We start from the raw sequence: 23159 nt of genomic DNA on the forward strand, positions 1-23159 counted from the left end.
CTGCCCTCCCCCCACCAATCGCTGCAGAATGGCAGTGGGTCCCCTCACCACATTGTCCTCCCTGCTGGCACTGCCCAGGTGCCAGGGTGGCACTGCCAGTCTGGCACTGCCCAAGGAGCACCCGCCCCCTTGCCCTTGGCCTCCCCGGGAGGCCTTAATGGCCTCCAGTTCCACTAGCGAAGTCAAGTAGACTGTTCTGTGTTCATGGGGAGCATGCCTATTCCTTGCTGGCGAGAACCTTTCCCAGCGAGGCAGTAAAGGAGGGTGAACCTGGATGATTGAGCAGCAAGCTCTCTAAGCAGATGTTAAACAACATTTAAATAAATTTAAATACATGAACCTGCCTCACACCCATTTCTAGTGAGAGGCTGACTGCCAGAAATCGAGCGCTCGTAACATGGCGCTGGTCACGAAAACCAGCGCCAATCGTGCTAATCATTTTATGCCCCACTTTCCAACTGCATTGCGTTTGAAGATGGGTGTAATGCAATGGTTCAGATCTTCGCTCCCAGGTCAAGGGCATGGAGATGGGAGAATTCCCGGCCTTTTTAAAAATGGCTTTCTGCAGATAGAATTTTCATTCCAAGGTGAGAAGGGCTGCTGAATTAGGAGTGTGGCCTGGTACCCCCAGAGTAAGTCCAGAGACTGTTGGGTGCAGCTGTGCGTTGGGCAGGTGGCTGACTTTTTTGTGGTCTCGCACTTTAAGTTACTTTAGAGAAGATTAAAACATAAAACAATCCTCCAGCCCCCATCCCTGCACCCGCCCCCTCCCGCGCCCCCCCCCCCCCACCCCCACCCCCACCCCCAACCCACCACACACTTCCTGTGTCTGACCATGCTAAATTATCCCTCAGAGTACTCAACGTGCGCTGGAGTCTGGCAACTAAGGGATTACCACTGTAATTTCATTACTGTTAATGTAAGCCTACCTGTGACAAATGATCAAACTTAAACTTAAATGTCTCTTCCATGCAAGCCCATGCCATCCTATGTCCCCACCCACCTCTAAGACCCATCATAACAACCCATGCCCAAGTGCCTGAAAGTACTTCCTTCAGCCCAGGTGCTAGCATACTTATTCACAGAAATGTAATACTGAATTTTTGGAATGATGGGGAGGGGGTTGGGGGGTGGTGATGACACAGTTATATTGTCATTGGACTACTAATCCAGAGTAATGCCTTGGGATCCCAGCAGATGATTTGAATTCAGTAGAAATCTGGATTTAAAAGTCTGCACGTCCATTGTTTCTTCAGTCTGATTTGTAACAACTAACTAATCAGAAGCTCCTGCTGCTTTCCTTCCCTACCAAAATATCATTTGAAAATGATACACTCTTCTGGCATTCTTACCAAATAATCCACCTCACTCAATTTTCTTTCAATTTGTTAAGGCCCGCTAAATCTTGCTTTTAATGGGTCTCCTACCACTGGTAATAAAGTTAATACTTTCTCCCCTTTTGCAAAACTGGAAATTTTTGACGTCATATCTGCTTCTTTTTTCATCACATGTCGTGCTACTTTTAAATGCTGTCTAGCCAACTCACCAATGCCCAATGAATGAGAGAAATGAATTTTTAACCCTGAGTCTCATGGCAATATGTTTGCAGGAGAATAAAGAAAATGTTGAGAAGCTGCTGTTAGAGATGAAAACAATGGAAAAGGAGCACAAGATGGAATGTGCAAAGATTCAGCAAGATCTGAGCCGGAAGTGTGAGTATTTGGCATACTGTCAGCAGTGGACAGAAAGGCCAGTTGTAATAAGCAGCCCAAAGCATTCCTGCTACTGACTTTAATGAGAAACCAAATCCATGCACTGACCATCCAATAGTCCCAACAAATTTTTGTGTTTGAACTGTGTATTCATTACAACATGTTTAAATTTGCAGCCATACACAATCAATAACTTAAAGGTTACATAAGAACTAGGAGCAGGGGTAGGCCATCTGGCCCCTCAAGCCTGCCCCGTCATTCAATAAGATCATGGCTGATCTGATTGTGGACTCAGCTCCACTTACCTGCCCGCTCATCATAACCCTTAATTCCTTTACTGTTCAAAAATGTATCTATCCTTAAAAACATTCAATGAGGTATCCTCAACTGCTTCACTGGGCGGGGAATTCCACAGATTCACAACCCTTTGTGTGAAGAAATTCCTCCTCAACTCCTAAATCTGCTTCCCCTTATTTTGAGGCTATGCCCCCTAGTTCTAGTTCCACCCGCCAGTGGAAACAACTTCCCTGCTTCTATCTTATCTATTCCCTTCATAATCTTATATGTTTCTATAAGATTTTCCCTCATTCTTCTCAATTCCAATGAGTATAGCCCCAGTCTACACAGTGTCTCCTCATAAGCCAACCCTCTCAACTCCGGAATCAACCGAGTGAATCTCCTCTGCACCTCCTCCAGTGCCAGTATATCCTTTGTGTATCTTTATAATAGGATGCGGAAAGCTAAGAGGGAACACTGCTAAGCACCACAGAAGAAAACCCTGGGGCAGAATATTATGGGAGGTAGACAGACACCAAGTATACCTAAACATGAGGTGCCAACCTGGTGAAGTTGCAACACAGGACTATTTGCTTGTCAAACAGTATAAACAACAAGTGAGACAGCTAAGTGATTCCACAACCAACAGATCAGGTCTAAATTCTGCTGTTCTACTCCATTCAAATGGTGCTGGCCAATTAATTAGCTCACTGGAGGAGAAAGCTCACAAATATTCCTACCATTAATGATGGAGAAGAGCAGCACATCAGTGCAAAAGATAAGGCTGAAGCATTTGCTCCAATCTTCACCCAGGGGTGTGGGGTGACTGATTTATCTTAGCCTCTTCTGAAAATCCCTTGCACCACCGATGTCAGTCTTCAGTCAATTCATTCCACATGATATCAAGAAATTGCTGAAGCACTGCATGCTACAAAGGCTATGGACACTGACAATTTTCTGGCAATAGTTCTAAAGCCTTGTGTTCCAGATCCTGCTGTGTCCCAGGTCAAGCTGTTCCAGTACAGCAACAACATTGGCATCTACTCAGCAATGTGGAAAATTGCCCAGGTATGCCTTATACACAAAAGCAGGACAAATCCAACCCAGCCAGTTATCGCCCTTTCAGTCTATTCTTGATCGTCAGGAAAGTGATCAAAGGGTCCTTCAGTAGGGATAACCAAAAAGATAGATGAAGGCAGTACAGTTGATGTTATCTACTTGGACTTTAGCAAGGCCTTTGACAAGGTACCTCATAGTCGGTTGTTGCATGAGGTTAAATCTCATGAATCCAGGGTGAAGTAGCTAAATGGGTACAAAATTGGCTTCTTGACAGAAGCCAGAGGGTGGTTGTAGAGAATTTTCAAACTGGAGGCATGTGACCAGAGGTGTGCCTCAAGGATCAGTGCTGGGTCCACTGTTATTTGTCATTTATATTAATGATTTGGATGAGAATATAGGAGGCATCGTTAGTAAATTTGCAGATGACACCAAGATTGGTGGCATAGTGGCAGTGAAGAAAGTTATCTCCAATTGCAACGGGATCTTGATCAATTGGGCCAGTGGGCTGACGAATGGCAGATGGAGTTTAATTTAGACAAATGCGAGGTGATGCATTTTGGTAGATTGAACCAGGGCAGGACTTATGGTTGGGCATTGGGGAGAGTTACAGAACAAAGAGATCTAGGGGTACATGTTCATAGCTCCTGGAAAGTGAAGTCACAGGTGGACAGAGTGATGAAGAAGGCATTCGGCATGCTTGGTTTCATCGATCAGAACAATGAATACAGGAATTGAGATGTCTTATTGAAGTTGTACAAGTCATTGGTAAGGCCACACTTGGAATACTCTGTGCAGTTCTGGTCACCCTATTATAGAAAGGATATTATTAAACTAGAAAGAGTGCAGAAAAGATTTACGAGGATGCTACCAGGATTTGATGGATTGAGTTATAAGAAGAGGCTGGATAGACTAGGATATTTTTCTCTGGAGCATAAGAGGCTGAGGGGTGATCTTATAGAGGTCTAGAAAATAATGAGGGACACAGATTAGCTAGATAGTCAGTATCTTTTCCTAAAGTTAGAGGAGTCTAAAACTAGAGGGCATAGGTTTAAGGTGAGAGATACAAAAGTGTCCAGAGGGGCAATGTTTTCACAGAGAGTGGTGAGTGTCTGGAACAAGCTGCCAGAGGTAGTAGTAGAGGCGGGTACAATTTTGCCTTTTAAAAAGCATTTAGATAGTTACTTGGATACGATGGGTACAGAGGAATATGTGCTAAATGCAGGCAATTGGGATTAGCTTTGGGGTTTAAAAAAAAGGGTGGCATGGACAAGTTGGGCCGAAGGGCCTGTTTCCATGTTGTAAACCTCTATAATCCCCTGTGGACAAACCCTCTGTACACACAGGATCTGCTCAGATGAGGACGATCGCAACAGACACCTCCCAGATGCTGAAAGATGCCCTCAAGGTTTATAAGATGATGAGATGGATTGATAGAATGGATGTGCAGAGACTCTTTCCTCGGGTGGACGTAGCTGTACGAGGACACATAACTATAAGGTTCATGGTGGGACATATGGGAGGGATATCCAGGGTAGATTCTTTACTCAGTGGTTGGGGTGTGGAATAGACTGCCTGTTGTGATAGTGGAATCGGACACTTTAGGAACTTTCAAGTGGTTATTGGATAGGCCCATGGAGCCAACAGAATGACAGGGAGGGGATAGCTTGATCTTGGGATTGGACATAGCTTGGCACAACATTGAGGGCTGAAGGGCCTGTACTGTGCTGTAACGTTCTATGTTCTATAACTGTCTGTGACAGTGCCATCAAGAGGCTCTTTCTCAGTAATAATCTGCTCAGAAACACTCAGTTTGGGCTCTGCCAGTGTCACTCAGCCCCTGACCTCATTACAGCCTTGGTTCAAACATGAACAAAAGAGCTGAATTCAAGAGATGAGGTGAGAGTGACTGCTCTTGACATCAAGGCAGCATTTGATCGAGTGTAGCAATCAGGGGCACTACCAAACAGATGTCAACGGAAAACAGGGGCAGAAATTCTCCACTGGTTGGAGTTAAACAAAGGAAGATGACTGGAAGTCAATCATCTCAGTGCAACAGGAGTCCCATAGTGCAGCATCTAGACTCAGCCATCTTCAGCTTTTTAGTTAACGGCCTTCCCACTTCTGCCATAATGTCAGAAATGGGGATGTTCTCAGACGTTCGCACAATGTTCAACATTATTTGCAACTACTCAAATACTGAAGCACTTCATGTGAAAATGCATCATGACCTGGACAGAATCCAGTCCTGGGCTCTTTCCACACAAGTGCCAGGCAATGTGCATTCCCAATAGAACATAGAACATTACAGCGCAGAACAGGCCCTTCGGCCCACGATGTTGCGCCGACCAGTTACAAAAACAATGACCCACTAACCTAAACCAATCCCTTTTCGTCCATAAACCTATCCAGAGATCTCTTAAACGCCCCCAAACTAGACGCATTTACAACTGCAGCAGGCAGGGCATTCCAATCCCTCACCACCCGCTGGGTAAAGAACCTACCCCTGACATCCGTCCTGTAGCTACCCCCCCTTAATTTAAAGCCATGCCCCCTCGTGCTAGCTTTCTCCATCCGAGGAAAAAGGCTATCACTATCCACCCTATCTAAACCTCTAATCATCTTATATGTTTCAATAAGATCCCCTCTTAGCCGCCTTCTTTCCAACGAAAACAACCCTAAATCCCTCAGTCTCTCCTCATAGGACCTCCCCACCATACCAGGCAACATCCTAGTAAACCTCCTCTGCACCCTCTCCAACGCCTCCACATCCTTCTTGTAATGCGGGGACCAGAACTGCACACAGTACTCCAAGTGCGGCCGCACTAGAGTAGTGTACAGTTGCAACATGACGCTGCGACTCCTAAATTCAATCCTCCTACCAATAAACGCCAAGACACCGTACGCCTTCTTAACAACCTTATCTACTTGATTCCCAACTTTCAGGGATCTATGTACACATACACCTAGATCCCTCTGTTCATCCACACTATTCAAAGTCCTCCTGTTAGCCCTATACTCGACACATCTGTTGCTCCTACCAAAGTGAATTACCTCACACTTCTCCGCATTAAATTCCATCCGCCACCTCTTGGCCCAGCTCTGCAACCTATCTAAGTCTCCCTGCAGACTATGACACCCTTCCTCACAATCTACCACACCTCCAACTTTGGTGTCATCAGCAAATTTACTAATCCACCCAACTATACCCTCATCCAGATCATTAATAAAAATTACAAACAACAGTGGCCCCAAAACAGATCCCTGAGGCACACCACTCGTAACTGAACTCCATGATGAATATTTACCATCAACCACCACCCTCTGTCTCCTATCTGATAGCCAATTCCTGATCCAACTTCCTAGATTACCCACAATCCCATACATCTGCATTTTCTGCAGAAGCCTACCATGGTGAACCTTATCGAACGCCTTACTAAAATCCATATATACCACGTCAACTGCCTTGCCCCCATCCACCTCTTTGGTCACCTTCTCAAAAAATAGGAGAAAGTTTAACCACCTTCCTTTGACATTCAATAGCATTACCATCAATGAATCCCCCACTATCAATATTTGGGGGTTACCATTGATCAGAAAATGAACTGGTCCAGCCATACAAATACTGTGACTACAAAAACAGGTCAAGGCTAGAAATTCTGCATTGAGTAAGTCACCTCCTTACTCCCCAAAGCTTACCTCTATCTACAAGGCACAAGTTACAAGTGTGATGGAATACCCTCCATTTGCCTTGTTAAGTGCAGCTTCAACAACACTCAAGAGCCTCAACACCGTCCAGGGCAAATTTGCCCACTTGATTGGTACCCCATCCATCACCTTCAACATTCATTCCTTCCACTGCATGGTAGATTGTTGCAGAAAATTATATCTCACAGGATCCAGGGTGAGGTATCTAAATAGATACGAAATTGATGACAGAAGGCAAAGAGTGGTTGTAGAGGGTTGTTTTTCAAACTGGAGGCATGTGACCAGTGGTGTGCCTCAGGGATCAATGATGGGGTCACTTTATTTTCATTTATATTAATGATTTGGATGAGAATATAGAAGGCATGCATTCCTTATCCCTACAGGTAATCCCAACTGCAATTAAACTGCAAATTCAGTTAACGGACTCTTGGTTACTTTCTTTAAACTAGTCAGGGTTAGATCTTCCATCTTCAGGAAAGACTTAGCAACTTGCAATGCCATTTTGGATTTCAATCCATACAATATACTTCACTGCAACACTAATTCTTACATCATGCACCTCAGTACCTCTACATTCTTTTTTTTTAAATTCACAGATGCTACCTTTTAACAATAAATTCCAGTCCAAGTTTTGCTATTCAGCTTTCAGTAACTTGCTTTCCGTGTCAAAATCACCCTGCAATTTATTACTAGTCAGCATCCAAGAACCCATTCTCCAAACTTTGAATCTGAGAAGAGTCTCACTTTCGTGATAATCCCAACTGATGTTACTTCTGGACTGTCAGGTCCCAGAATGGAACCCTGGCTCAATAAATCCTAACTTTTTTTTTCAGAATTGGACTGCCAATATTAACAGAAGAAGAAAATATTGATGTTAATACAATACTTTTTCACCCAACCATTCTTCACAGAGATACACAGATTTTTAAGGATAATACAAGTTTGCAAAATATATCTTATCCTATAATGTTCTTGGTAAGTACACAGTCCACCTAAAACAGGCCAACTGAGGTCAGACACGCCACACTCTGATGTTGTTGTTGTTCGTCCATTGTCATCGATGAGGACCTCGACACCAATAGTCATTTTGAGGCTGGTTGTGGTGTGTCCGAAGATGACTGATCAGGGCCAATTTGGGCACAGAATGTCCTGGCACATATTGGACAGACTTGTGTAGACACTGTAGTTGTTGCGCTGGTGGCTCTGGACTTGTGCAGCTCGCGCTTAAGTTGTGCTTCAGCAATACACTTTGCTTCGTGAGCTTGACAACCTTTGTAAATGAGGCAGTGCCAGGTAGGACGGTTTTGTGCCAGCGTTTCCTGGGTGGTCGTGTCAATGTCAAACAACTTCAGGGAGGCTTTTAGTGTGTCTTTGAAACATTTCTTCTGCCCTCCATGCGAGCATCTTCCAGCAGAGAGTTCCCCGAAAAGGAGCTGCTTGGGTATGTGCTCGTCTGACATACGGATGACTTGACCTGCCCACGGGGTCTGCGCTCTCATCAGCAGTGTGTGGACTGATGGTAGACTTGCTCTAGAGAGAACTTCAGCGTCTGGTACTTTGTCTTTGGATGCGTAATATTCTGCAAAGACAAGTCATGTGGAAAGATTGAGCTGTCTTGCATGCCTTTGATACACAGTCCATGTTTCACAGGCATACAGGAGGGTAGTGAGTATCACAGCGCTGTGGACCTGCAGTTTTGTTGCTGGGCTGATTCCTCGACGTTCCCATACAGTGGAGCGCAGTCTACCAAAAGCAGAACTTGCCTTTGCTATTCTGCAGTTAACTTCTGTATCAATAATCACTGCTTGGGAGAGGGTGTTGCCAAGGTAAGTGAACTGGTCCACTGCCTGTAATTTCTGCCCTTTGATTGTGATTATGGGTTCTGTGTTGGTGCATGAGGAGCAGGCTGGTGCCTGACTTCAGTCTTTTTAATGTTGATGGTGAGTCCAAAGTTGTCACAAGCTGTGAAAAATTTGTCCATACTGACTTGCATCTCTGGCTCTGAGCCAGCATACAGGGCACAGTCATCAGCAAAGAGGAAATCTCTCAGAACAGTATCTCTCAGAATGGTGTACATGGACTTCAGCAAGGCGTTTGATAAGGTCCCCCATGCAAGACTTCTTGAGAAGGTGAGAGGGCATGGGATCCAAGGGCCTTTGGCCTTGTAGATCCAGAACTGGCCTGCCTGCAGAAGGCAGAGAGTGGTTGTGGATGAGTCTTTTTCGGCATGGAGGTCAGTCACCAGTGGAGTGCCCCAGGGATCTGTTCTAGGACTCTTGCTGTTTGTCATTTTCATAAATGACCTAGATGAGGAAGTGGAGGGATGGGTAAGTATGTTCGCTGATGACACGAAGGTCGGTGGTGTTGTGGATGGTCTGGAAGGATGTCAAAAGTTGCAGCAGGACATAAATAGGATGCAGGACTGGGCAGAGAAGTGGCAGATGGACTTCAACGCGGATAAATGTGTAGCCGTCCATTTTGGCAGAACCAATGGGATGAACGAGTACACTATCAAGGGCAGGAGTCTTAGTAGTGTTGAAGAGCAGAAGGATCTTGGGGTCCGGGCCCATAGGACTCTTAAATCGGCCTCGCAGGTGGAGGATGTGGTCAAGAAGGCGTATGGTGTACTGGCCTTCATTAATCGAGGGATTGAGTTTAGGAGTCGGGAGGTAATGCTGCAACTTTACAAGACCCTTGTCAGGCCTCATTTGGAGTACTGTGCGCAGTTCTGGTCGCCTCACTATAGGAAGGACGTAGAAGCTATTGAAAGGGTACAGAGGAGATTTACAAGGATGTTGCCTGGACTGGGAGGCATGCCTTATGAAGTTAGGTTGAGGAAGCTGGGACTCTTTTCCCTGGAGAGACGAAGGTTGAGAGGCGACCTGATAGAAGTTTATAAAATGTTGAGAGGAATAGATAGGGTGGATTCTCAGAGGCTATTTCCCTGGGTTGAAATGGTCGCTACGAGAGGACACAGATTTAAGGTGCGGGGAGGCAAGTACAGAAGTGATGTTAGGGGTAAGTTTTTCACTCAGAGGGTGGTGAGTGAATGGAATCGGCTGCCGTCAGTGGTGGTGGAGGTGAACTCGCTGGGGTCTTTTAAAAGACTTCTGGATGTGTATATGGGATTTAATGGGATTAGGGGTTATAGATAGGTCTATAGATTGGTAGGTGTTGATGTGATCGACGCAACTCGTGGGCCGAAGGGCCTGTTTGTGCTGTAGTGTTCTATGTTCTAACAGTCTCTTTCACTTTGCTTGAAGACTCCTCAGGTTGAAAAGCTTCCCATCCACTCTGTACTTGAGGCTGATTCCAGCAACACTGTCCTGGAAGGTATCATTTAGCATGGCAATAAACATCATGCTGAACAGTGTGGGTGTGAGCACACAGCCCTGTTTGACGCCATTGGTGACTGGGAATGCCTCAGAGGATCCTCCGCCATCCAGTACTCTGGCCATCATGCCATCATGGAACAGGCGTACCATCTGAATGAATTTGGGGAGGCAGCTGAACTTTGACATGATCCTCCACAGGTCTTGTCTGCTTACAGTGTCGAAGGCTTTCGCGAGGTCAGCAAAGGTTGTGTAGAGCTCGCAATTCTGCTCCTGACACTTCTCCTGAAGTTGGCGCGCAGCAAAAATCATGTCAGTAGTCCCACGACCTTTGTGGAAGCCACACTGTGACTCTGGAAGCAGGCCCAGCTCCAGATGAGCGACCAGACGATTTAGCAGGACTCTTGCGAGGGTTTTTCCTGTGATGGAGAGCAGTGAGATTCCCCGGTGGTTGTCGCATACTTGCCGTTTGCCCTTCCTCTTGTAGAGGTGTACGATGGAAGCATGATTTCAATATGCTAATTGGTATTTCAATATCATTGGTGGGCCCAGGACTGCTTGTGTCTCCCACCTCCCCACCCCGGCGCCACCCCACCAGGACTGGTTCCTTCCAGCGAGGTTTATAACAGCTCCCCACGGGGAAGAGGTGGCCTGACCACGCTGGAGTGAGGAGAGACCATTGAGGACCACCCCCCCCACCCCAGAGGCCAGGGGTAAGCGGTGGGGTGCCCCTTTGGCAATACCAGCCTGGCAGTGTCAGACTGGCCCCCTGGCATTACCCAAGGGGCAAACTATCACTGAGCTTTAGGCAGTGCCAAGGGTGTGGGGTCAGAGCCTGTTGGTAGAGCAATTATCAAGGCATTCGAAAAGGTTCCCCCATACAAGACTTCTTGAGAAAGTGAGAGGGCATGGGATCCATGGGGCTATTGCCTTGTGGATCCAGAACTGGCTTGCCCGCAGAAGGCTGTGGATGGGTCTTTTTCCGCATGGAGGTTGGTCACCTGTGGAGTGCCCCAGGAATCTGTTCTGGGACCCTTGCTATTTGTAATTTTCATAAATGATCTGGATGAGGGAGTGGAGGGATGGATCGGTAAGTTTGCTGACGACACAAAGGTTGGTGGTGTTGTGGATAGTCTGGAGGGATGTCAGAAGTTGCAGCGAGACATAGATAGGATGCAAGACTGGGTGGAGAAGTGGCAGAAGGACTTCAACGCGGATAAATGTGTAGTGGTCCATTTTGGCAGGTCCAATGGGATGAAGGAGTACAGTATCAAGGATAGGAGTCTTAGCTGTGTTGAGGAGCAGAAGGGCCTTGGGGTCCAGGTCCACAGGACTCGTAAATCGGCCTCGCAGGTGGAGAATGTGGTCAAGAAGGTGTATGGTGTATTGGCCTTCATTAACCAAGAGATTGAGTTCAAGAGTTGGAGATAATGCTGCAACTTTATAAGACCCTTGTCAGACCCCACTTGGAGTACTGTGCGCAGTTCTGGTCGCCACACAACAAGAAGGATGTGAAAGCTATTGAGGGGGTGCAGAGGAAATTTACAAGGATGTTGCCTGGATTGGGTGGCATGCCTTATGAGGATAGGTTGAGGGAGCTAGGTCTTTTCTCCCTGGAGAGACGAAGGTTGAGAGGTTTATAATATATTGAGAGGTATAGATCGGGTGGATTCTCAGAGGCTATTTCCCAGGGCTGAAATGGTAGCCATGAGAGGACACAGGTTTAAGGTGCTGGGGAGCAGGTACAGAGGAGATGCCAGGGGTAAGTTTTTCACTCAGAGGGTGGTGAGTGAGTGGAATCGGCTGCCGTTGGTGGTGGTAGAGGTGAATTCGCTGGGGTCTTTTAAGAGACTTCTGGATGAGTACGTGGGATTTAATGGGATTGAGGATTATAGGTAGGATTGGAAGGTATGGATATGATCAGTGCAACTTGTGGGCCAAAGGGCCTGTTTGTGCTGTAGTGTTCTATGTTCTATGAAATTGCAGAGGCACTGACTATAACTTTTCCATCTACTTCAGAATGAGGAGTGATGCCAGAGAACTGGAGAATTGCAAACATTGCACCCTTGTTGAAACAAAGGTGAAAGAAGATGAACAAAAAATCTTGCAGTGCTTAATCCCTCTAAATACCATAACAAAACTATATTATTACACTATGAAAAGAACTGTAAACAATTTTAGGAGCGCATAGGCAGGTTAACAGCTTGCTTAGATTGATGGAATTAATATTACAAAACCTGAGGTGACAAGATAAGGGTATGAGATGCATAAATATAAAAGAGTGAGACAAAAATTTGTTAAATTCATTAATAATGTATATTTTATAAATAGAAACAAGAACAGAGACAAAAATAAAGAATGTTGCTAAACTTACAAATGCTATTGGTTAAGCTGCAGTTCATGACATTTTATATATATTTTCTAATTCTACTTTTGTTTATTAATATTTGGTTAAACTATTTGCCAGTTGAAATAAAGGAGGAAGAGCTCAATGGAATTATTGACAAAAAGGAAACAGAGATTCAACTAATGAACAGACAGATGCGTTCCCAGGAGAGAGAGAAACAAAGTGAAATCATCAAATTGCAGATGGAGGTAAGGACAGAACTATTGTGTAAAAAGGGAAGTTTTTTGAGAGGATTAAACCAGCCTATGAAAGGACTACTTGGGAGCAGGTTTGACCTCAGGCTTCCCTAATGGCTTGATTGGTAAATATAGTGTAACTTCCTGGTTTCCCAGCATCACATCTCAGGGTTAGCCCAAAGATGCGCTGAGGAATCCCTCTCAGAAGCCCCCAGGTAAGGCTAGAAGCGATAACTTTGTGATTTTTATAAATGACCTGGATGAGGAAGTGGAGGGATGGGTTGGTAAGTTTGCAATGACACGAAGGTTGGTGGTGTTGTGGATAGTTTGGAGGGGTGTCAGAAGTTGCAGCATGACATAGATAGGATGCAAGACTGGGCAGAGAAGTGGCAGATGGACTTCAACCCGGGTAAGTGTGTGGTAGTTCACTTTGGCAGGTCAAATGGGATGAAGGAATATAATATTAAGGGTAAGACTCTTAGCAGTGCGGAAGATCAGAAGGATCTTGGGGTCCGGGTTCATAGGACTCTCAAATCGGCTTTGCAGGTAGAGGATGTGGTTAAGAAGGCGTATGGTGTACTGGCCTTCATCAATCAAGGAATTGAGTTTAGGAGTCAGAAGACAATGCTCTGAGTGGAGGCCTGTGACTAGTGGAGTGCCGCAGGGAACGGTGTTGGGTCCATTGTTGTTTGTCATCTATATCAATGATCTGCATGATAATGTGGTAAATTGGATCAGCAAATTTGCTGATGATACATAGTTTGGAGATTTAGTGGACAGTGAGGAAGGTTTTCAAAGCTTGCAGAGGGATTTGGACCAACTAGAAAAATGGGCTGAAAAATGCAAATGGAATTTAACGCAGACAAGTGTGAGGTATTGCACTTTGGAAGGACAAACCAAAGTAGAACGTACAGGGTAAATGTTAGGACTCTGAAGAGGGCAATTGAACAGAGGGATCTGGGAATACAGGTACAGAATTCCCTAAAAGTGATGTCACAGGTGGATAGGGTCCTAAAGAATGCTTTTGGTACATTGGCCTTTATAAATCGGAGTATCGAGTATAAAAGTTGGAGTGTTATGGTAAGGTTGTATAAGGCATTGGTGAGGCTGAATTTAGAGTATTGTGTACAGTTTTGGTCACCTAGTTACAGGAAGGATGTAAATAAGGTTGAAAGAGTGCAGAGAAGGTTCACAAGGATGTTGCTGGGACTTGAGAAGCTGAGTAACAGAGAGAGGTTGAATAGGTTAGGACTTTATTCCCTGGAGTGTAGAAGAATGAGGGGAGATTTGATAGAGGTATATAAGATTTTGATGGGTATAGATAGAGTGAATGCAAACAGGCTTTTTCCACTGAGGCCAGGGGAGAAAAAAACCGGAGGGCATGGGTTAAGGGTGAAAGGAGAAAAGTTTAAAGGGAATATTGGGGGTGGGGGGTTGCTCCTTCACGCAGAGAGTGGTGGAAGTATAGAATGAACTGCCGGATAAAGTGGTAAATGCGGGGTCACTTTTAACATTGAAGAAAAACTTGGACGGGTTCATGGATGAGAGGGGTGTGGAGGGATATGGTCCAAGTGCAGGTCAGTGGGACTAGGCAAAAATGGTTCGGCACAGACAAGAAGGGCCAAAAGGCCTGTTTCTGAGCTGTAATTTTCTATGGTTCTATGTGGCCTCACCAACACTGTACAATTGCAGTAAAACATCCTTATTCCTACACTCAAATCCTCTCACTATGAAGGCCAACATACCATTTGCCTTCTTTACAGCTGTACCTGCGCGCTTACTTTCAGTGACTAATGCACGAGGGCACCAATGTCTTGCTGAATATTTCGTTCTCGGGGAGATGATGGCCTAGTGGTATTATGGCTAGATCTTTAATCCAGCAGCTCAGCTAATGTTCTAGGGACCTGGGTTCAAATCCCACCACTGCAGCTGGTGGTATTTGAATTCAATAAAAATACCTGGAATTGAGAATCTACTGATAATCATGAAACTATTGTCAATTGTTGGAAAAACCCACCTGGTTCACCAATGTCCTTTAGGGAAGGAAATCTTCTGTCCTTACCTGGTTTGGTCTATATGTGACTCCAGTACGATAGCAAGATGGTTGATTCTCAACTGCTGTCTGAGCAAGGGCAACTAGGGATGGGCAATAAATGCTGAAAGAAATCTCACAACACCAGCTTAAAGTCCAACAAATTTATTTGTAGCAAAGCCCCCAGGCTTTCGGAACACGTTGTTCCTTCATCAGGTGGGTGGGAGAAGGAACAACATGTTCCGAAAGCTTGGGGTGTTTGTTACAAATAAATTTGTTGGACTTTAAGCTGGTGTGAGATTTCTTTCTGTTTTACCGCAGTCCAATGCGGGCATCTCCACATCAATAAATGCTGGCCAGCCAGTGACACCCATGACCTACGAATGAATAAAGAAAATCCATCTCTCTCATTGACACGCATTCAAGTACATAAGAACATAAGAAATAGAAGCAGGAGTAGGCCATCTAGCCCTTTGAGCCTGCCCCGCCATTCAATAAGATCATGGCTGATCTGTCGTGGCTCAGTTCCACATTCCCGCCCTCTCCCCATAACCCTTAATCCCCTCTCTTATCAAAAACCCATCAACCCGCGTCTTAAAAATATTTAGCGAGGTAGCCTCCACCACTTCAACGGGCAGAGAATTCCAGAGATTCACCACCCTTTGAGTGAAGAAGTTCATAGAACATAGAACATAGAACATTACAGCGCAGAACAGGCCCTTCGGCCCACGATGTTGCGCCGACCAGTTAAAAAAAAACAACAACAATGACCCACTAACCTAAACCAATCCCTTTTCGTCCATAAACCTGTCCACAGACCTCTTAAACGCCCCCAAACTAGGCGCATTTACAACTGCAGCAGGCAGGGCATTCCAATCCCTCATCACCCTCTGGGTAAAGAACCTACCCCTGACATCTGTCCTATAACTACCCCCCCTTAGTTTAAAGCCATGCCCCCTCGTGCTAGATTTTTCCATCAGAGGAAAAAGGCTATCACTATCCACCCTATCTAAACCTCTAATCATCTTATATGTTTCAATAAGATCCCCTCTTAGCCGCCTTCTTTCCAGCGAAAACAACCCCAAATCCCTCAGCCTCTCCTCATAGGATCTCCCCTCCATACCAGGCAACATCCTGGTAAACCTCCTCTGCACCCTCTCCAAAGCCTCCACATCCTTCCTGTAATGTGGGGACCAGAACTGCACACAATACTCCAAGTGCGGCCGCACCAGAGTTGTGTACAGTTGCAACATAACGCTACGACTCCTAAATTCAATCCCCCTACCAATAAACGCCAAGACACTGTATGCCTTCTTAACAACCTTATCTACTTGATTCCCAACTTTCAGGGATCTATGTACACATACACCTAGATCCCTCTGCTCCTCCACACTATTCAAAGTCTTCCCGTTAGCCCTATACTCAACACATCTGTTATTCCTACCAAAGTGAATTACCTCACATTTCTCTGCATTAAACTCCATCCGCCACCTCTCGGCCCAGCTCTGCAACCTGTCTAAGTCTTCCTGCAAACTATGACACCCTTCCTCACTATCTACCACACCTCCGACTTTGGTGTCATCAGCAAATTTACTGATCCACCCAACTATACCCTCATCCAGATCATTAATAAAAATCACAAACAGCAGTGGCCCCAACACAGATCCCTGAGGCACACCACTTGTAACCGAACTCCATGATGAATATTTACCGTCAACCACTACCCTCTGTCTCCTATCCGCTAGCCAATTCCTAATCCAGTTCCTTAGATCACCCCCAATCCCATACATCTGCATTTTGTGCAGAAGCCTACCATGGTGAACCTTATCAAACGCCTTACTAAAATCCATATACACCACGTCCACTGCCTTACCCCCATCCACCTCCTTGGTCACTTTCTCAAAAAACTCAATAAGGTTAGTAAGGTACGACCTACCCGCCACAAAACCATGCTGACTATCTCCAATCAACTCATTACTCTCCAAATAACTATAAATCCTATCCCTAATAATTTTTTCCAAAACCTTGCCCACAACAGAAGTGAGACTCACCGGTCTATAATTCCCGGGGAAGTCTCTGTTCCCCTTCTTAAACAATGGGACAACATTCGCTAACCTCCAATCATCTGGTACTATACCAGAGGCCAACGATGACCTGAAGATCAGAGCCAGAGGCTCTGCAATCACTTCTCTTGCCTCCCAGAGAATCCTGGGGTAAATCCCATCCGGACCAGGGGACTTATCTATTTTCAGACCCTCCAGAATATCCAGCACATCCTCCTTATCAACTGTAACGCTGTCAATTCTACTCCCCTGCAACCCAGTGTCCTCCTCAGCTATATCCATGTCCCCCTGCGTGAACACCGAAGAGAAATATTGGTTCAATGCTTCACCAATCTCCTCCGGTTCCACACATAACTTCCCTCTTCCGTCTATAACTGGCCCTAACCTTGCCCTAACCAACCTTCTGTTCTTGACATACCTATAGAACGCCTTAGGATTCTCCTTAACCCTATCAGCCAAAGTCTTCTCATGTCCTCTTTTAGCCCTTCTTAGCTCGCTCTTCAACTCCCTCCTAGCCAATCTAAAGCTCTCTAGTGCACTATCCGAGTGCTCACGTCTCATCCGAACATAAGCCTCCTTTTTCTTTTTAACCAACGAATCAACTTTTTTTCCTCCTCAACTCCGTTCTAAACCGCCCCCCCCCTTTATCTTGAGGCTGTGCCCCCTAGTCCTACTATCCCTTCTGACTGGGAAGAGTCTCTCCACCTCTATCCTATCCATCCCATTCATCATAATCCCATTCGTAATAATCTGTCTTTCTGTTATTGCTACTGAGGTGGATAACCTCACACTTATTCACATTCTATTGCATCTGCCATGCTGATGCCCACACACTCAAAGCATCTCTGCATCATGGGCCTCGCTGGTTGGCCAGCATTTATTGACCATTCCAATTGTCCAAGAGCAGTTGAGAGTCAACCACATTGCTGTGGCTCTGGACTCACATGTAGGCCAGACAAGGTAAGGGCGGCAGGTTTCCTTCCTTAAAGGACCATTAGTGAACCAGATGGGTTTTTCTGACAATGGTTTCATGATCCTCAGTAAATTCTTAATTCCAGATAATTTTTATTGAATTCAAATTCCACCATCTGCCATGGCGGAATTTGAACCCGGATCCCCAGAACATGAGCTGAGTTTCTGGATTAATAGTCTAGCGATAATACCACTCAGCCATCGCCTTCCCTGTTTTCTTTGTGGGACCTAGAGGCACAGGTACCCCACAAGGACAGCCTGGACCACTACTATTTTTATTTGCCACACCTCCGCATCCCTTTCTCCCTTGTGTCAGACACCACTGAACCTGTCCACTCCTGCCACAAATATAAGATGGGAGGTTGCCAGGTTTCTTGATCCTTAGATGCCAGCAGCCAGCCAGACTGTCTGCTGTGGAGAGGTGACTTACCAATGGGATATAAATCAAGCCCAGCTTTTACAATCTCCTGCCGAATTAGTTTATCACCCAAAGTTAATCTCTTTCCTCAAAAATAAAAGGTGTGTGTCAGTGTTCTCTTTAAATTGTGCCCGTTGTTCTTAGAAAATAAATAAGTTTCCTTCTCAGAATATATTCACAGTATGCTGTAATCTGAGAGAAAACACTGTTCTTATCAAAACAAATTATTTATCCAGAATATTAATATAAGATAATTAATGCAAGCTAATTCAAGTGCTTCTAATGTTTATTTAAAGTTAATTTTCATTACCAGGTTAATGTCAGGACATAAGACTCGGATGTTTCTGATGTTTCATTCACAACCGAGAGCCTGGCTTCATAAAATACAGCATCTAGTTCTTTGTCAACAGGCTAGCAAGTAACATAGAACATAGAAAAACTACAACACAAACAAGAAACTAAATTCACAAATTTCCTCTTGAAAAAACAATTTTAGCTGAAGTATTTTGTCATTCTATCTGCTTAAAATATGGATCACGGAAAACAAATTCTGTTTCGATGTACAGTGGGACACAGATATCCACAGCAAGGCACTAACAACAATCAGGAATCACACTGTCATGCAATTAAAACATATAAAGAATGGATTATGGTTCCATTGCTTTATTTCCTAGAGCAATCTAAAATTATCTTCCACTAACAAAGAACAAAGAAAATTACAGCACGGGAACAGGCCCTTCTGCCCTCCAAGACTGCACCGACCATCTGCCCCACTGAACTAAAACCCCTACCCTTCCAGGGATCATATCCCCCAATTCCCAACCTATTAATGTATTTGTTTAGGCGCCCCTTAAAAATCACTATTGTATTTACATCCACTACCACCTCCTGACAGCATGTTTCAGGCATTCACCACCCTCTGTGTAAAAAAACCTGCCTCGTACATCTCAGAGTCATAAGTCAAAGAGGTTTACAGCATGAAACAGGCTCTTAGGCCCAACTTGTCCATGTTGCCCTTTTTTAAAAACTCCTAAGCTAATCCCAATTGCCAGCATTTGGCCCATATCCCTCTACACCCATTGTATCCATGTAACTATCTAAATGCTTCTACTAGAACATAAGAACATAAGAAATAGGAGCAGGAGTAGGCCATCTAGCCCCTCGAGCCTGCCCCGCCATTCAATAAGATCATGGCTGATCTGTCGTGTCTTAGTTCCACCTTCCCGCCCTCTCCCCATAACCCTTAATCCCCTCGCCTATCAAAAACCTATCAACCCGCGTCTTAAATATATTTAGCGAGGCAGCCTCCACCACTTCAACGGGCAGAGAATTCCAGAGATTCACCACCCTTTGAGTGAAGAAGTTCCTCCTCAATTCCGTTCTAAACCGCCCCCCCTTTATCTTGAGGCTGTGCCCTCTAGTCCTACTGTCCTTTCTGAGCGGGAAGAGCCTCTCCACCTCAATCCTATCCATCCCATTCATCATCTTATATGTCTCAATGAGATCTCCCCTCATTCTTCTAAACTCTAACGAGTACAAGCCAAGTTTATTCAGCCTCTCCTCATAGTTCAACCCCCTCAACTCCGGTATCAGCCTAGTAAACCTCCTCTGCACTCCCTCCAAGGCCAAAATATCTTTGCGTAAGTGCGGCGACCAAAACTGCACACAGTACTCCAGCTGCGGCCTCACCAGTGCCCTGTACAGTTGCAGCAAGACCTCCCTACTTTTATATTCAATCCCCCTCGCTATGAAGGCCAGCATCCCGTTTGCCTTCCTGACCACCTGCTGCACCTGTAGGCTGGGTTTTTGTGACTCATGCACAAGGACCCCGAGGTCCCTCTGCACCGTCGCATGCTGCAGTTTTTCACCATGTAAGTAATAGTCCTTCCTACCATTATTCCTACCAAAGTGGACAACTTCACACTTGCCAACATTAAATTCCATTTGCCAGTTCCTGGCCCATTCGCCCAGCCTATCTAGATCCTTCTGCAGACTTTCCACACCCTCCGCACAATTTGCCGTTCCACCAATCTTGGTGTCATCACCAAATTTCGACACCATACACTCGGTTCCTTCCTCCAGATCATCTATATAAATGGTAACCTCTGGCAACTTGTTCCAGACACTCACCACCCTCTGTGTGAAAAAAATTGCCCTTTTGTATCTTTGTATATCATGCTGACTGTCCATAATCACTCCTTGTGTCTCTAAATGCCTGTAGATCCTATTTCTCAAAATACCTTCCAACAATTTACCCACCACAGATGTGAGGCTCACTGCCCTGTAGTTCCCAGGCTTTTCCCTGCAGCCCTTCTTAAACAAAGGCACAACATTTGCACTTTCCAATCTTCAGGCACCTCACCCATGACAATCGATGATTCAAATATCACTTTTGTATCTCTCGCCTTTCACCTTAAACCTATGCCCTCTAGTTTTAGACTCCCCTACCTTTGGGAAAAGATATTGACGATCTAGCTGATCTGTGCCCTTCATTATTTTATAGACCTCTATAAGATCACCTCTCAGCCTCCTACACTCCAGAGAAAAAAGTCCCAGTCTATCCAGCCTCTCCTTATAACTCAATTCATGAAGTCCTGGTAGCATCCGAGTAAATCTTTTCTGCATTCTTTCTAGTTTAGTAATATCCTTTCTGTAATAGGGTGACCAGAATTGCACACAGTATTCCAAATGTGGCCTTACCAATGTCTTGTACAACTACAAGGTATTCCAACTCCTATATTCAATGTTCTGACCAACAAAACTAAGCATGCCAAATGCCTTCTTCACACTCTGTCCTCCTGTGACTCCACTTTCAAGGAGCTATGAACCTGTACTCTAGATCTCTTTGTTCTGTAACTCCCCCCAACATCCTACCATTAACTGAGTAAGTCCTGCCCTGGTTCAGTCTACCAAAATGCGTCACCTCGCACTTGTCTAAATTAAACTCCATCTGGCATTCATCAACCCACCGGCCCAATTGATCAAGATTCCTTGCAGTTGGAGATAACTTTCTTCATTGTCTATTATGCCACCGATCTTTGTCATCTGCAAACTTACTAACCATGCCTCCTATATTCTCATCCAGATCATTAATATAAATGACAAATACCAGTGGGCCCAGCACTGATTCCTGAGGCACACCGCTGGTCACATGGCTCCAGTTTGAAAAACAACCACCCTCTGGCTTCTGCTAAGAAGCCAATTTTGTATCCATTTAGATATCTCACCCTGGATCCCATGAGATTTAACCTTATGCAACAATCTGCTATGCGGTACCTTGTCAAAGGCCGTGGTAAAGTCCATGGAGACAGCATCAACTGCACTGCCCTCATCTACCTTCTTGGTTACCCCTTCAAAAAACTCAATCAAATTTATGAGACATGATTTTCCATCCACAAAGCCATGCTGACTGTCCATGATCAGTCCTTGTGTCTCGAAATGCCTGTAGATCCTGTCTCTCAAAATACCTTCCAACAATTTACCCACAACAGATGTGAGGCTCACTGACCTGTAGTTCCCAGGCTTTTCCCTGCAGCCCTTTTTAAACAAAGGCACAACATTTGCACTTTCCAATCTTCAGGCACCTCACCCATGACAATCGATGATTCAAATATCTTGGCTAGGGACCCGCAATTTCCTCCCTAGCCTCCCACAGTGTCCTGGGATACACTTCATCAGGTCCCAGGGATTTATCTACCTTGATGTGCTTTAATACTTCCAGCACCTCCTTCTCTGTAATATGTACACTCTTCAAGACATCACTATTTTTATTTCCCCAACATCTACTGCCCTACCCTCATCAATCGTCTTCGTCACTTCCTCGAAAAATTCGATCAAGTTAGTGAGACACGACCTCTCCTTCACAAAGCCATGTTGCCTCTTGCTAATATGTCCACTTATTTCCAAGTGGGAGTAAATCCTGTCTTGAAGAATCCTCTCCAATAATTTCCCTACTACTGACATAGGGCTCACCGGCCTGTAATTATCTGGATTATTCTTGCTACCCTTCTTAAACAAAAGAACAACATTGGCTATTCTCCAATCCTATTGGACCTCCTCTGAAGCCAGGGAGGATGCAAAGACTTCTTTCTAGGCCCCAACAATTTACCCCCTGGCTTCTCTCAGTATTTTGAGGTATATCCCATCAGGCCTTGGGGAAATGTCTACCTTAATGTTTCTCAAAAACCCCAATACCTCTTCCTTTTTGATCTCAACATGACACAAACCATCCACACACCCTTTCCCAGATTCATCATCCACCAAGTCCTTCTCTTTGGTGAATACTGACACAAAGTACTCATTTAATACCTCGCCCATATCCTCTGGCTCCACACGTAGATTACCTCCCCTGTACTTGAGTGGGCCAACCCTCTCCCTGGCTACCCTCATGCTCTGTATATATGTATAAAAAGCCTATATAAAAAACTATCCTGTATACACTCCAGGAATTCTTCACTTTGGCATTGCGGCTAATTTGATTTGCCCAATCTATGTGCAGATTAAAATCACCCATGATCACCAACTTCCCTTATCACGTGCTTCACTAATTTTGTATTTAATGTCATTCCCAACATCATCACTGCCATTTAGGAGTCTATATATGACACCCACTAATGTTTTTGCCCTTGTCAAAGGCCTTGCTGAAGTCCGTTTCGACAAATCCCTTGTTCCCTATAGCCCCAAGAGCTATATCTAGTTTATTATTGAAATCACATAACGTTTTGGCCTCAGCTACTTTCTGTTGTAGTGAATACCCCATATTCACCAACCTCTGGTGATGAAATTTTTCTTCACCTCAGTTCTGAAAGGTTTTATCCCTTATCCTCAAACTGGACTTCCGCACCATCGGGAACATTGTTCCTGAATCTACCCTGTCTAACCTCATAGAATTTTATAAGTTTTTATGAGATCTTCTCTCAGTCTTCTAAACTCCAATGAATACAATCTTAACCGACTTAGTCTCTCCTCATATGACAGACCTGCCATCCCTGGAATCAGCCTGGTAAA

The 23159-nt window shown here is 44.9% G+C and overlaps 1 protein-coding gene across 1 annotated transcript in view; it reads left to right on the forward strand.

Moving 5' to 3' along the window:
- ccdc152 (coiled-coil domain containing 152) overlaps positions 1-23159 on the forward strand; it is an 88950-nt gene that overhangs the window by 54600 nt on the left and 11191 nt on the right. Inside the window, exons 5-6 of the mRNA XM_080189561.1 lie at positions 1610-1712; positions 12552-12679. Of these exons, the coding sequence (XP_080045687.1) occupies positions 1610-1712; positions 12552-12679 (231 nt within the window). The remainder of the gene's footprint in view (positions 1-1609; positions 1713-12551; positions 12680-23159) is intronic.

Source organism: Carcharhinus amblyrhynchos, chromosome 5 (genome assembly GCF_965287045.1).
Source record: "Carcharhinus amblyrhynchos chromosome 5, sCarAmb.v2.hapA, whole genome shotgun sequence".
Lineage (NCBI taxonomy): Eukaryota > Metazoa > Chordata > Chondrichthyes > Carcharhiniformes > Carcharhinidae > Carcharhinus > Carcharhinus amblyrhynchos.